The sequence below is a fragment of the Netta rufina genome (assembly GCF_964035555.1).
Source record: "Netta rufina genome assembly, chromosome: 2".
Classification (NCBI taxonomy): domain Eukaryota; kingdom Metazoa; phylum Chordata; class Aves; order Anseriformes; family Anatidae; genus Netta; species Netta rufina.
In genome coordinates, this window is record NC_140124.1 from 24,626,906 (window position 1) to 24,640,693 (window position 13,788).

The following is a 13,788-nucleotide window of genomic DNA, read 5'->3' on the forward strand; positions in this document are numbered from 1 at the left end:
GATGAGTTGGTGGCAGGGATGCTCTTGTGAGATCCTGGGAACTTGCAACCTTGGCAAGCAGGATGTGTGCTTCTTGGACTCCAAATAGTTAAATAGTTCCTACAGTTGTGTCTCAGAAATGTCGTAAAACACTTCTGAAATATTGTATAGAAACTGTGTTTTGCTGTGGGAGTCTGTCTCATTTTAGACACACAATGATCTCCCGGACTCTGTGTTTAGACCTTAAATGAATGTGTTGCTTTGAAGGAGTGCTGACCAGTTAAATTACCTCTTTGTTAAAAGGAAATTGATTTGTTCATTCATCTGAAAAAAATCACGCTATCTTTGGGAGATCAGCGAGGTCACATTGTCTTCTAGCTTTACAGAGAACAAAGCCAGCATGTAAGAATGCTTCCAGGAAACAATAAAAGTGTGTGCACGTTTGTTTCTGGTCCAGTAATTTTGTGAATGTTGTTTGTCATCTTCCTCCAACAGTTCAATATGGTTTCCTCACCGCCCACTTGAATAGCACAGGAAGAGATAATTCTTTAATGCGGGGTGTGTTTTAAAAAGTTTCATCCCGTAAATGTTTATGGAATAATTGTAGCGCACCAAGTAGAGATGTGCTCTGTCACTCTGTCATGTTGCTTATGTGACAACAGGGAACTTTTCATACCTTGCACATTCCTTGAAATGCCGCGTAATACTCTTTTCAGTGCTTTCAGTTATTGGGGTAATGAGAATAGACAAATTAAGGTGAGGGTTGGTTAGGTTATTCCAAACTTGGTAGCTGCAGACTAGCAGCAGCCTACAGACCAAACTCTGGATCTAAGTTACGAGTCCGGAGTCAGCAGTAGGATTCTGTGATTATTGCTTTACACAAACAAATTAAAATACAGGATGATATTTTGGGAGTCTCTACATTGAAAATCTAGTTTTACTTGTTTGCTCACCTTTTTAACTTTTCACTTTATTAAAGTGATTTATTGCCGTTCATAAAAACAGTAATTTTTGTGTTGAAATGCACTGACTTCAGATATTTGTTATTCCTACAAAATGCAACTGTGTGTTTTTAGAAAGTCGTGGAATGATGCCAATTATGTACAGCCTGACTGCAGTTGACTTACCTCCTATATTAACTGTTCTTACCCTTTGAGATCCACCATCCAGGCCTTTTGACTATTTACGAGGTCCAGCTGCAGCACGGTCCTCCCAGCTGATGCTCTTAACTATAAGAAAGCTTCATCGAATTGAGAGGCTTGTGCTTCGGGAACAGGTTAAGGTTCTTTAATGTATGAGGATTTTTTCAGATTTTACTGTGGATGAATCTGATCCTGAGCAGCCCTGTGTTGCCAGGCTCATTATTTTTGCTTTCTGTAGGTATGCCTGGACGTTTTAGACCAAAAAGTTTTAATTTCAATTGTATCAGTTTAATGCCATTGAAAACTGTTAACATTAAAGCTTTTAGCTGGCCAGTTTATAACAAAGGCTCTCCAGAGGGTTCTCTTTAGGTTACAGTGCATTTTCAAACCTGTTCAGCTGAATCTTAACAAGGCTTTTAAATTGTGTTAAGCTGAGCAAGCATACTTGAAAAATACATCCTGAACTCCGTCAAGGCAGGGTCAAGGCCCATTGCACCCCATTTAGGCTGGTTAATCAAGTTCCCTGTAGGTTCTTCTATGGCCAATTTTGTGTTGCTGTCTTCATTCCTGCTCCTTTCCCTGGAACAATTGCCCAGAACTGGTTTTCTTTATCCTCAGTTTTTCTAAGCAGGTCGGTCTGATAGGAACCCACGCGTTTCTGTGGGCTTTTTGTTGCTGATAATGCCGCCGTGTCCATTCCTCTGTAAGCCTTTACTTGTCACTCTCAGCAGTCATTTTACCCTGTACTTTTTGTCCTTGGAGGTGACAGACATTCATCTCTAACTGATTCGAGCTGGGTCATTGCTTACCTTACAGTTAAATAAAATGTATTTGAGTCCTTTTTGCAAATCCCAGCGATCACAGTGGCCACGGTGTGTGTGAGCAAGGAGAAATGCAGCAGCAAAACATTACCCAGGACGGGGTTCTCGTGCTGCCAACGTGAAAGAAATGGCCCTGCTAAAGGAAGCTGCCAGTCTCCGGTTCTTATTCTTCAGTTTATCACCGATGCTGACTGTTGGCTGAGTCACCGGCTGCCCCTGCTTCTTTACACAGGAGGCTGGGTGATATTTGTTCACTTCGGCGTCTGGTGCTTGGGTCCAGCGCTTGATGCAAAAGTGGTGTTACCTGCACTGACCTGTGGCAGAGAAGTCACTCTGTAGACATTTATTCAGCTAACAGTATTTTATTAGCTGTCGCAGATGTGTTTTCAGATATTTTAGTAGGTTGAGCAGTCTGTAGTGAGTTTTTTATACCAAAACAAAGTGTGCTCAAGATTACAATGCCACAGCTATCAAGCACGTCTGCGTGCAGCTTGTCTTACTCTTAAAAAAAAAGCCAAGCCTTTCTTGCTGTGCTTCTTTGCCTTCTGACGCAGACACAGGTCTTAGAGCAGTAGTGTCTGTATTATTTGAGATACAGATATTTTATATTATTTAAGGCTTGGTTAGTCTGTTTAATCTGAGGAGTGAAAAGCCAGCCTGAAAAGAGTTCTGCTGTATTTTATGACTGAAGCCTGAAAAGGCCATAAAGGAAGGCATATCTCTTGTATCAGTAGCTAAGCTACAGCAAATTAAATCAGATTATTAAGGCCTTGACGGAATGTTTCACTAGGAACAACTCCAAAATTTTATCTGGACTTCAGAGAACTTTGCAGATTTTATTGTTATTTTTTTAAATAATTTTCTAAAGACACGGTGCCCTTAAATGAATATGAAATAATCTGCAATTACACGTCAGACTATTGCGTACTTGAGTGCACAGTTAGGGAATGGTAAGTCTTTTGTTCCATTACACTGAATTGCAGCTCCCTTAAAAAAAAAAAAAAAAAGAAAGAGGTTGTATAGGAACAGCTGCACCTTTTAAGCTGTGCCACTAGATTGTTGTTTTTATTTATTTCTTATTATCTACAGGGACGCTGTCTTCATCTGACTATTACAGTGTACATTTCATTTGGCTGTACAGTATCTTGCATGTGTACGTACCTACCCACAGTGGATTTACCACATTTCATGTAGGTGATGAAGAAAGCAAGTACTGTACAACACCATCAAAATTCATTTAACAATTGCTTTAGCTACAAAATGTAGCTTTGTTTCCATAAACTGATAACTGCTCCTAGTCTGCTGCATCTGTCCCTGTTGCATCACCGTCAGTGTATCAAGGCAGAGGAAACGAGAGCCCTGCTTAAAAGTCTGTTTTCTCTACAAACAGGAGTTGGAGGCAGGCAAAAGAAGTGTGTCAGAAAGGAAATTTTCCACCTGGATCAAAGTCTTTGTGCCTGAGTCAGTTAGCCAAAGTCTCAAATTACAGAGTTTAGCAATAGCTTTAAGCTGCCTCGCTGTGGGCACGTTAGCCAGCAGGAGAAGATTGTAACATGAGTTGCTAGACTCTATCCTACAAACATAATGAGGAAATAATTCCTTCACAACCCTGTGCTGTATTTTATTCAAGTAAATTCTCAACATTAATGCCACTTTTCAATCTTAGTGTTTGAAACAAAAAGAATGTATATTGGTTATTTTTCTACTAAGGCTAACCAATGCTATGTTTGTAGATAATTCTCTACATTGGTATTTTAGTTTCATTTTTTTGGTCTATACTTGGACATGTAAAATGTAACATTGAATTTGACAATGTCAAGCTCCATTCAGAAAGCTTTAAGTGGATAAGATGCTTTCATTATTTCATGGTGATGACTTCAGATCTTAGAATAACAAACCTTAGAATATATCTTATTTCAGTTTAAAAAAACCGACAACAACAGAACAAACAAAAGCAATTAAAAAAAAAAAAAAAAGTAAGTTGTATTAGTTTAAAAAGAATTAAAAAACTACTCCTTTTCCATAACTTGATTCTCAAGCTTTGCTAGCACACTTGTTACTTAGCTGTACAGAAATATTCCTTTGTTGGAGATGTCCAGCAAGGGAAGTTTTTGCCCAGTAATTCAAGTTTGGTAAATCTTACATCTTTTCCAGAAACTAGTAAAAATTAGCCTTAATCTAATATTTTCTACTATATCTTAATTATAGACCTACGTGCCAGCTATACTAAAGTAAGTATCCATGTTTGCATGCTCTGTTTTTAATTCTGTCCTCTTGATAAAGTGAGCAATTTTTTGGTACCATTGTGCTCTTTACTTCATGGACAGAGGAGAGGACCAGGAAGGAATAGAAATCAACAGGGCTTTTTCTTGTTTGAGAGGACTTAGTATTCTGAGAATTCTTGAACATAACTTTTGACTTGCTTCATTTGTGTTCATCCATCCCAGTAGTGAAGATTATAATTCGTCATGGTGTAACACTCCTAAATGTACCAGGTTAGTAGGCTTTTCTTCCTAAAACATGAAGCTGTACATGATTCCCTTCTGCAGTTAATTATGATTTGTAATGCAGGACAGAGTCTGCAGTAAATATTTTAAAAACTCACCTTATAAAAATGAACTGTTTAACTGCAGTATCCAAAGCAAATAAAATAATTACCTTTTGAGCTAACTGTGCTTAGAACAGAAGATGCATTTAGAAGCAGTAAAATATTTTATATTTTCAACAAAAGCAGGGCTCTTTTGGGAAAAAGGTTGTTTTGATATCTTTTTTCTTTCTCCTTTTTGTGTAGGCAATTTGTTTTCAGTTGTCTTTGCAAAGGTATAAAAAACAGATTATATATCAATATCAAAACTTCATTTTGATAGTATTAAGATATAGTTGTTAGAGCCTATGTAATGTTTTTCTTCTTTCAGCTTGACTTACTGTTCATTCCACAATAATTTTCCTGTAGTTTACACGAAAAGATACTTTTTTTGAGTAAGAAATATTCTTTTTTCAACCAGCAAATTGTATTCAAACTTTTTAGAATTAAAGTGTTACTCTGAAAAATAATAGTTGCAAACAATGTTTGGTTCTGTTGATGATCTTCGATCATCATATGGATAAAAGATTTTTTTTGTGCAAGAAATATGTTTTCTTTAGATTTACTGAGCAGTATTGTGTAGTGCAATATATCTGCCTTTCCTTTTCCTATCTCCCAAGATAGGAAACGGCTGCTGTACGATCACATGCTGGTGCTACATTCAGCGAGAAATTTTGCTTCAGTATTAAAGCAATTCAAATGTAAATTCAGGGAGGTATGTCATCTCATGAAAGACTCATGTGCTGAATACATGATTCCAAAATGAGTGTTAGAAATAGGAGGCTTCAAAAATAGTTGTCTGGTCCCTCTTGTACGGTATTTCACCATTTGTTACAAATTTCTAGCAAGCACCGTGGCACCACTTCAAGGGAGGACTATTTCTAAAATCCTTTTAAGCCATTACAGTCATCCTTCTTCAAACTCACGTCTATGATGATACCCATGAAAAAATCAATAGCAATTGGGCAGCTGGTGCTACTGCTCTCAAGATCTCATTTGTACCTTGATCTACCCAAGTCTTTCGGCATTCACTCTTTTTTCATCTTATACTCGGTCTTCAGGCTCCTGTGGGAGTATCCATCTCTTTGTTAAATATTTATAGAGCTGTGATATCAAAGTGCTGCTTTTAGCGGTGTTGCTAATAAGTCCATAGAAGTTTTACTGCTTATTGCCAAAGCAGAGACGTGTGATGCTCCTGACGGAGTTTATGAGAATCTTTCCTTTGACTTTAAGGCGTTTTGTGCAAACAATATTTTGGATTTATGGTTAACCTGGAAATTTTATTGGGGTATGGTAGAGTAGTAAAGACAGTCACTAAGTATGAATGAGTCTGATTGTTGATGTTTGAAATTCTGAAATAGTAGGGGGATACTAAATGCTGTGTTAGCTAACTGTTTTTCCTGTGTTTTTCGGTATAAAAGGTTGTAATGATATTTGTTGTTGTAATAAATATTATGTGGTTACAATAATGGCTATGATACAGCCCTTTTGCAAACACAGAACTTGAAAATTTAGCAAATAGGTCTGCTTACCAAACAAATATCTCGTCTTTGGCCTGTAAAATTCTCTTCGAGTCCCATTTTATTCAGGTACAATATTTGAAGACTGCCATTTCCCTGTTGTCCTTTTTGTTATTCTGCAATGTTTTTGTAACATCACATTAAGAAAATATCCTAAATGTTTATGTAAACACCAAAGCAAGAACAGTGACACTGACAGCAGGCTCCAGCATCAGTAGCCTGGGAGCTCCTGAGGCAGCGTCAGCCACCCCAGTATTCAGCCTGGGGGAGCCTCCACATCCCTGAGGCTGTGACCTGGCTGGATCTCCCAGGCCCCCCTTCTCTTTCTCTTTCAGGAGGAAATGTGCATATAATATGCCCATCACCTTCAGATGCATGAAGTGAGGGGTTGAAAGAGCAAACCAAGTCTCCTCTCTCTGATGAATCACTGCCTGGTTCCAGCACTGGCCTTGTTAGCTCACTGTCCTCCGAGAGCACCTAATGGATGGAAGCCCTTAATGGAATGGGAAAAAAAAAATACAAAGAAGACAGCCTGGGCCCCTCTCAGCCATGTCAGATCCAGAAGTTTGTTGCAACAGCTCACATTTTGTCCTTTTTCTCCTTCAGCTGAAGTAGAGGCTTCTTTGGTCTCTGGTAGACCTGTCAGACAACACAACCTGCAGAGCTAAAATGTTTTACAGCAGGGCACTCAGCAGCCACAGCAGCTTGAGGGAGGCAGCAGCTGTCGGGTCTTGGTTTCTTCTGGACTTCCCAAGGTGCTGGGAGCCCACTGTTAGAGCAATGTGCAGAGGCAGCTTCACCCGTCTTTCTGCATTTCTGCTGGCACGGTCAGTGGCTAATCCAGAAAAGAAAACTGCAGCGTGACCCACCAAATTATTGGGGCATAAAAGGCTAAGAGTGAGAAAGATGAATCTCCTTATGGATGCTGTATGACGGCGAAAGGCATTAGCACAGTTTATAGCATCCTATATGTGAAATAGGGAATTGTTTCCTAGATTAGTTTTGACCCCGTCACTTCTCTCCTTGCTTTCTTCCAGAGATTGGTTTCTTGCTATCACATCAAATGTAAGCTGTTTGCCTTCACCTGAAGTGCTTTCCTGGGCTATCCCCATTCTATCGTCTTTCATTTTCTTTTGATAACATGATGATTATAGTTCAATTAGCCATTTGCTAAATTTTCAATACCTCTATGCTGAGTCTTGGTTATAGGAGAGGTTGCACTTGTCTGTTCGAAGCCACATTGTTGCTCTTTTATAATCCTTCTTAAAATTCTCCCTTTCCTTTGACTCTGAGAAACGAGAATCTAAAAATTGGAGAGTGTTATGTAGAGCAGAATTTTGCTGTTTTTCTTAATTCACCTTGCTGTATCATGTCTGTATCACATATAGCCCTTTATTGTGCACATAGGCTGTAGGGTTTTTTTTAGGGAAGCAGATGTCACTGTTTTGCAGTACATGCTGCATGTTCCTAAAACTCCCAGATGTTATGGTAATGTATATGTTATTTTGGGCAGTGCGCTTCCATCTTTTATTATTCATTCCTGAACACTGTGGTGCCATCTAATATATCCACACTCCATCAAAAAATAAATAGGTCATTCAGCTTGCAGTGGAACTAATGAAATTTACAAGTTCTGCACTGCACTAACTTGAGCTCTTAATTTCTCTAGAGCCACCCTCCACAGACATGGGTTCTCCCATGCATTCACAGACCTCTGCCTAAATAGCACAGAATCACAGAATCCTCTAGGTTGGAAGAGACCTCCAAGATCACCTAGTCTAACCTCTGACCTAACAATAACAAGTCCTCCACTAAACCATATCACTGAGCTCTACATCTAAACATCTTTTAAAGACCTCCAGGGACGGTGACTCAACCACTTCCCTGGGCAGCCCATTCCAGTGCCTCACAACCCTGTCAGTAAAGAAGTTCTTCCTAATATCCAACGTAACTTGTGCTTCAGCTTCTCAGCAGAATCACCGTGCCCCACCTTCTCAGGTTCCCTGAGGGCACCATCTGATCTCCTTAGACTCCTAGCACCCCCTCTCATCCATCACCAGGTTTGTTCAATGTGTGGGGCAGGAGGCAGCGTGTGCTGCAGCTGACGCAAGCTAGCCATGTGCTAATTGCCCGAAATAAGTGTGCAGCAATTGATGCTCTTATCTTCTAATTTCAGACGGTGGGAGAAGTTTTTGTGCTTTTTTGCTCATTGAGGGCACTAGTGGGATCTGCGTTATTGATTTTCATGAAGATTTGAGTAATGTGATATCTTTCAGGCATTTGTTCTTGTCTAATTTTGTTTATGGCCTCAAGAACTGTTGGTGGTGGATAGGGGACTAATGGGTAATACAATAGCGTAAACTTTTCTTATTAACAAACTTGACTGCTTGACTGAAAGTTATTCTTACAAGTTGTTTTTGAGATCCCAGCTGGTAAAGGTATTAGACATTATTTATTTTGGTTTATGTGGAGAGAAATAATGAACTGCTGGTTTATTGAAAAGGGCAAAGATGTTTTCATGGTTTTGTACACTATTTCATTAAAGCCTAAAACTATGGAATATTTACAGTAATGCAGCTATTTGTATGTCTGGAAGCACATTAATGTAAAGAACTGAAAGCCGTGATGTGGTAATGTGAACATGCAGGAGCCTTCTTGAACACTATGAACATAGCATCGGGATATGCTTATATTGTAAAATACAGTTGGACTTGATGATCCTTAAGGGTCCCTTCCAACTCAGGATATTCTATGATTCTATACAGGGACCACAGAAAGACACAAAATGCTGCAGAATCCAGTGTGATTGAAGAATCTTGGCTGTGGTTTGTGTTTATAACAGGGTGTGCATCTCCTTTCAGATCATCTACTTCTATGTTATTATGAGAAGCGTGCAGGTGCTTAATGCAGTTGCTTGACTCTGATGGCAGGGGAGGACGGGGTCACCATGCTCAGCATGCTGAATTAGCTCGTTTAGCAGATCTCTTGTCCCACAGTGGCATCAAGCAGTAGGACACAACTCCAAAAAAAGGATTGCTTCACCACAGTTTTGAAGGAAAAGGGGATGAAAGTGGAGGCCGCCAAGGGCACTGCACTCCTTCTAGAGTGGCCCAGACAAAGGGACGTGCACTGGTGATGTCAGGATGAAAAGTTTTCCCTCCTCTTCACCAAATGACCTGTCAGAGGAACTGCAGAGAGGGGACAGCACAAGGCTCCAGCCAGCAACATCCTATACAGCATGGGGCCTGAGCAAAGCTGTAGGAGACTTGGATGCAAAGTAAAGGTGTCCAAGCTTGCTCAGTCCTGCTTGTTGTTACTCTTGCAATTAATGTGACTTGTAAGTTCACAATAGCTGAAGCAGCTCGTGAAAGGACTGCTCTGGGGAAACAAAAGTGCATTGTAGCTGTTCCCCAGAGTTTCCCCAAATCCTTTTCACGTGGATTATATATACATCCTGATCTTAGATTTTCTGCAACAGTAGACCCCTTGCATTCCTCTGTTTTGTCTATGAGGTGGTCTGGGCCTGGTGACTTTGCTGGAGAGCAAATAGGGAAGTTTGAGATGATCCCAACCAGCTGAACATAAGGTACCGGGCACATAGAGGCTCCTGCCCTGCCTGATGGTAGGTACCAAACACAATCAAATTCAGTTTCCTAACCTGCTGTGCCTGGCATATTTGGATCCCAGAGAGCGTGTTGTGGAGGGAAGGATCTGGCATGGAGCAGTGTGCACGGGGTGACTGTGCACAAAAGAGACCTCCTGGAAGGTTCACTGTGCTACCAGCTGCAGCCTGGTGCTGAGTCCCCTCTCTGTCCCTCTGACACAAAATGCAATGTGCTCTTTCAGACTGCACGGCCCGATAAGCCTCTGCTGTCCCATCTCATGAGCTGAGCTGTGCTGGGATGCTCTGTTTGCCCAGGCTTCCTATAACTCCATCTGCTGGTCCCCTACCTCAGGTAAAGGTGAGAGGCAGGGGAGTAGGGCAGCTGGCAGTTCCTTCAAGTTCTTGTAAGGTGCAATTAGATAGTGCCATTATAATGCCTGGCATTGTATGGATCCATCCGCTGTTGGTCTGTGTCATTTTTCAAACAGGATTAACATTTTTAAGAATCTGCTTAGCAGTACTGTTAAGATGGGGCCATAATGATTTTATGATAATAAATCCTGTGCTTTGTGTATTGGTCTTGCTGGCACAAAAACCTGCTGCTTACACCCATCAACATGTGCATAGGTACTTCAAGCACATTTTTACTTGATATTCTGTAAGTAACAGTTAACTCAGGTCTGATTTCGTGCATACTTTGGAAGAATTTTACCTCCTTGTTTAAGGATTTGACTTTGTTTTTGTTATGATTTGGAATCTCTTCTAATCTTTAATTCACTTCTCTTTCACGGAAGTTCATCCTTGTCTGCTAATACAGATAGATATTGACCATCTTTTTATTTTCTGTATGTTTAAAGAGTCTATGTAGTTAAAATATTTAATAGGGAAATAGTCCAAGAAGAATTGGAAATTTGTATGTGTCTATAAAGACTTCATCAATTAATGAACAGAATTTACAGGCCCTAAGTAATCTTCACATGCATGCTTACAGTGCTGTAGTTCCAGGTGAATTCATCTAGCAAAGAGTGCTTTACGGAATAACTGAAATACTGTTTGTCTTTTTAGGCTGTGAAGCATGTTACAGAACCTCGCGAGTGGATGAAGGGGAAAGGAAAAAGTGCCATTGATAGCTAGAATAGCAACATGGGAAATACAACTACCAAATTCCGCAAAGCTCTTATAAATGGAGATGAAAATCTGGCCTGCCAAATATATGAGAGTAATCCTCAACTAAAAGAAACTCTTGACCCAAATACTTCTTATGGAGAAACTTACCAGCACAATACTCCACTACATTATGCTGCTAGGCATGGAATGAACCGTATCCTGGGGTGAGTATAATTCAGTGTTTTATTTGTGTATATACTGGTCTAAGAAATGCAAGAGTTACAGCTGAGTTATAAATATCTTACGTGTGTGTATATATATATATATATACATATGTATGTGTGTTGCAGACAGAATTTGTAAGATTTTCAATAGAAAACATGCAAGTTAATCTATAATCCCAGGCTGCTATAACAGGTGTTAATTTTATTTTTAGGTGTTAATTTTAGTGTCTGTTCCTTCTTCATAACATTAATCTTGGACAGTTTTAGTTTGCTTTCTGAAGATTCCTATACCATAGTTGTTTTTTTAAAAGTAATGCCCATTCCACTGTTCTTGATATGTTTTCCTGTTTTAAAATGATCTGTTTGTATCATACCTAATTCATACCATACTGATTGCATATATTTCCAGATGGGACAGTATGTTTTTTCTTGTGTTAAAGAATAAACAGGCAGCTTTTATTCTTCCATTTTGGATAATCGCAGCAAACGTGAATATCATGATAATGAATAAATTTATTATTGCTGCAGTTGACATGCACAGCAATCCCTAATGTTAGCTACTTCCATTCTTCTGTATTTTTTGTCAGTGCTTTAAAATCAATTAAAGATTAACATCAAAGAGTTAGGCATCTTATCCATGTCCAGAGATCACAGGTACAAGCTGTTCCAGCCTAGTGTTTCATGAATCTTATTCCAAGTAGACATTGCTAAACCTCTTCTTTAGTAGGTAATGAGTTAGAGAGAATTTCATAAATAGCCTCTTATTTATATTAGGAAATAGAATATAAATATATACTCTTTTTTTTTTTTTTCAATATTCTTTTTAGTTCAGTGTTTATATCTACTCATGGGCCTGTGGTATTCAAGTTTGTGTTGTCCCTCTTATGTTGAGGGACTTTACTAGCCACTAACCATATTTTTTTCCTTGGTGTTTTAGATTCATTTAACAACTTGTTATACTTTATAGCTTCTCATCTGCCTTGATTTTTTTGCTGTTTCTCTCTTCTCTCCTACTTAACTGATGTTTTCATTTCACCACTGAATCATTCTTTTTTATTTTCTAACATGCCAAAATGTTCCTTTTCCCCCAGGTTTGTTTGTGTTTTTTTTTTTTTTTTTTTAAATAAACCTGATTTAAAATAGCATTCAGTTTTTATTCACATTTTACGTGATTTTTTTTCTCTGCAATTTGCAGGTTCTTTCTCTCAGTTTAAGAAAATACAGCCTCTTTGAAATGAAACATGAAATTGTTTGCATAAATGGAAAGAAATGGAGTCATAATTGCTGTCTGCTGAGCAGTCCATTAGTTAATTCATATTTCGCCATTATGATGAGATCTAGAATAACTGCTTTGCATTAAAAATAATCAGTAATTTAGAAATCACATTTACTACTAGCTACGTGGGACCTTTAGAATCTAAGCCTCACAGGACAATGCAGTTTTATTGTGTGCATGTTACAAACAAATGATCAAAAGAATCATTCCTTTTTCTAATTTCTGTCCATGATTTATAATTTTTTTTTGCTAGTAAATGGTGAAGGTACCTGTATTTGCTAGAATCTGCTAATGAAATCCTGGACTTTTGGAATTGTCATTTTTGCTGAGTAATTTGTTGTGTTTTTGTTTGTTTGTTTGTTTGTTTGTTTGTTTTACTACTTTGCATCTGTCTTTGTAATGGCTTTGTTCAAAACTCATCAGTGACACATACTAGAGAACAATTTTGCCTTTTTATGTGAAAGACATAGTAAGGGTGAATAAATATTGTACTTATACTGTACCTGTTTGCAAAGTTGGTAGTAGAAAGGGCACAAGTGTTTCCCAGTTAAGCCTCCTCCCTTTGGTACAGAAAGTCCTGGATATGGTAGAGATTAAATAAACTGAATATTGAAATGAATGCTTCGATTTACAGGTGAGGTACAGTATCGAAAAATAATTGAACTTTAATCTGTATGTATTTTGAGAGAGATTTGCAATTATGGGATGCCCATAATACTGTAATGTTGTATATATATTTCTTTATAGAATGTTTTAAATATTTGGGAACCTATAGTGACAGTGACTTGTAGCTGAAACTCTAGACAATATTTTGTATGCCATAACGTTCAGTTTTTCTTCATAGGCTGATTCTTGTGCTGTTGTAGGTAGATATGAACTAACACGTCCATATTCATTTCTCAAAATAGAGTAGCATGATGCAGTTGTCAGTACACCTTTTGAATAACACGATATATTAAGAGAGATGTTCTGGGATGTTCGGAAATAACCTGACAGGGCTCTTGCCCAATACTAAAACAACGGGACAAAATCCCTGATGTAAGGCTAGTGGTGACTGTCAAAAGACTCAGTGAAATCATAGGCACTAAGTTTGCAATGAAAGGGAGCTGAGGACATCCTGGTATAGTCATGTCGGAGGTGAAGAAAATGAAGGAACTGGAGAAAAGGTTAAAGGGTCATGAAGCAAAACACCTGATCTGATCAAACCTTACATAATCCGTCATGAACTCTCCAGGCAGAAACTTACACAGACAAAAATTTCTCAACCATTTTGAACCACGTAGTTGTTTTATACAAGGTCAGCAATCTGAGTCACCTGGTTGCTGTGCTTTTCAACCAGCTTTTACAGTCCAGAAACTGTATTTAGTGTATAATCAAACTGTAGCCTCATACTTACTGATATATCTTTGAAAATGTGCCATTAATTTCTTTTCTCTTCACAAGATTCAGCAAGAACGTATTAAAATACTCAGATTATATCTATGATAATTTCTCATAAGTACCATAGAAAGCTTTGATATATTAGTAATGT

General features: G+C 38.6%; 1 protein-coding gene across 3 annotated transcripts in view; it reads left to right on the forward strand.

Annotated features, from left to right (window-relative positions):
• Positions 1-13,788, forward strand: part of ANKIB1 (ankyrin repeat and IBR domain containing 1) — a 96,695-nt gene that overhangs the window by 21,447 nt on the left and 61,460 nt on the right. For all 3 annotated transcript variants that reach the window (XM_084282214.1, XM_084282212.1, XM_084282213.1), the window contains exon 2: positions 10,716-10,981. In XM_084282214.1, coding sequence (XP_084138340.1) covers positions 10,794-10,981 — 188 coding nt within the window. In that variant the 5' untranslated portion in view covers positions 10,716-10,793. The remainder of the gene's footprint in view (positions 1-10,715; positions 10,982-13,788) is intronic.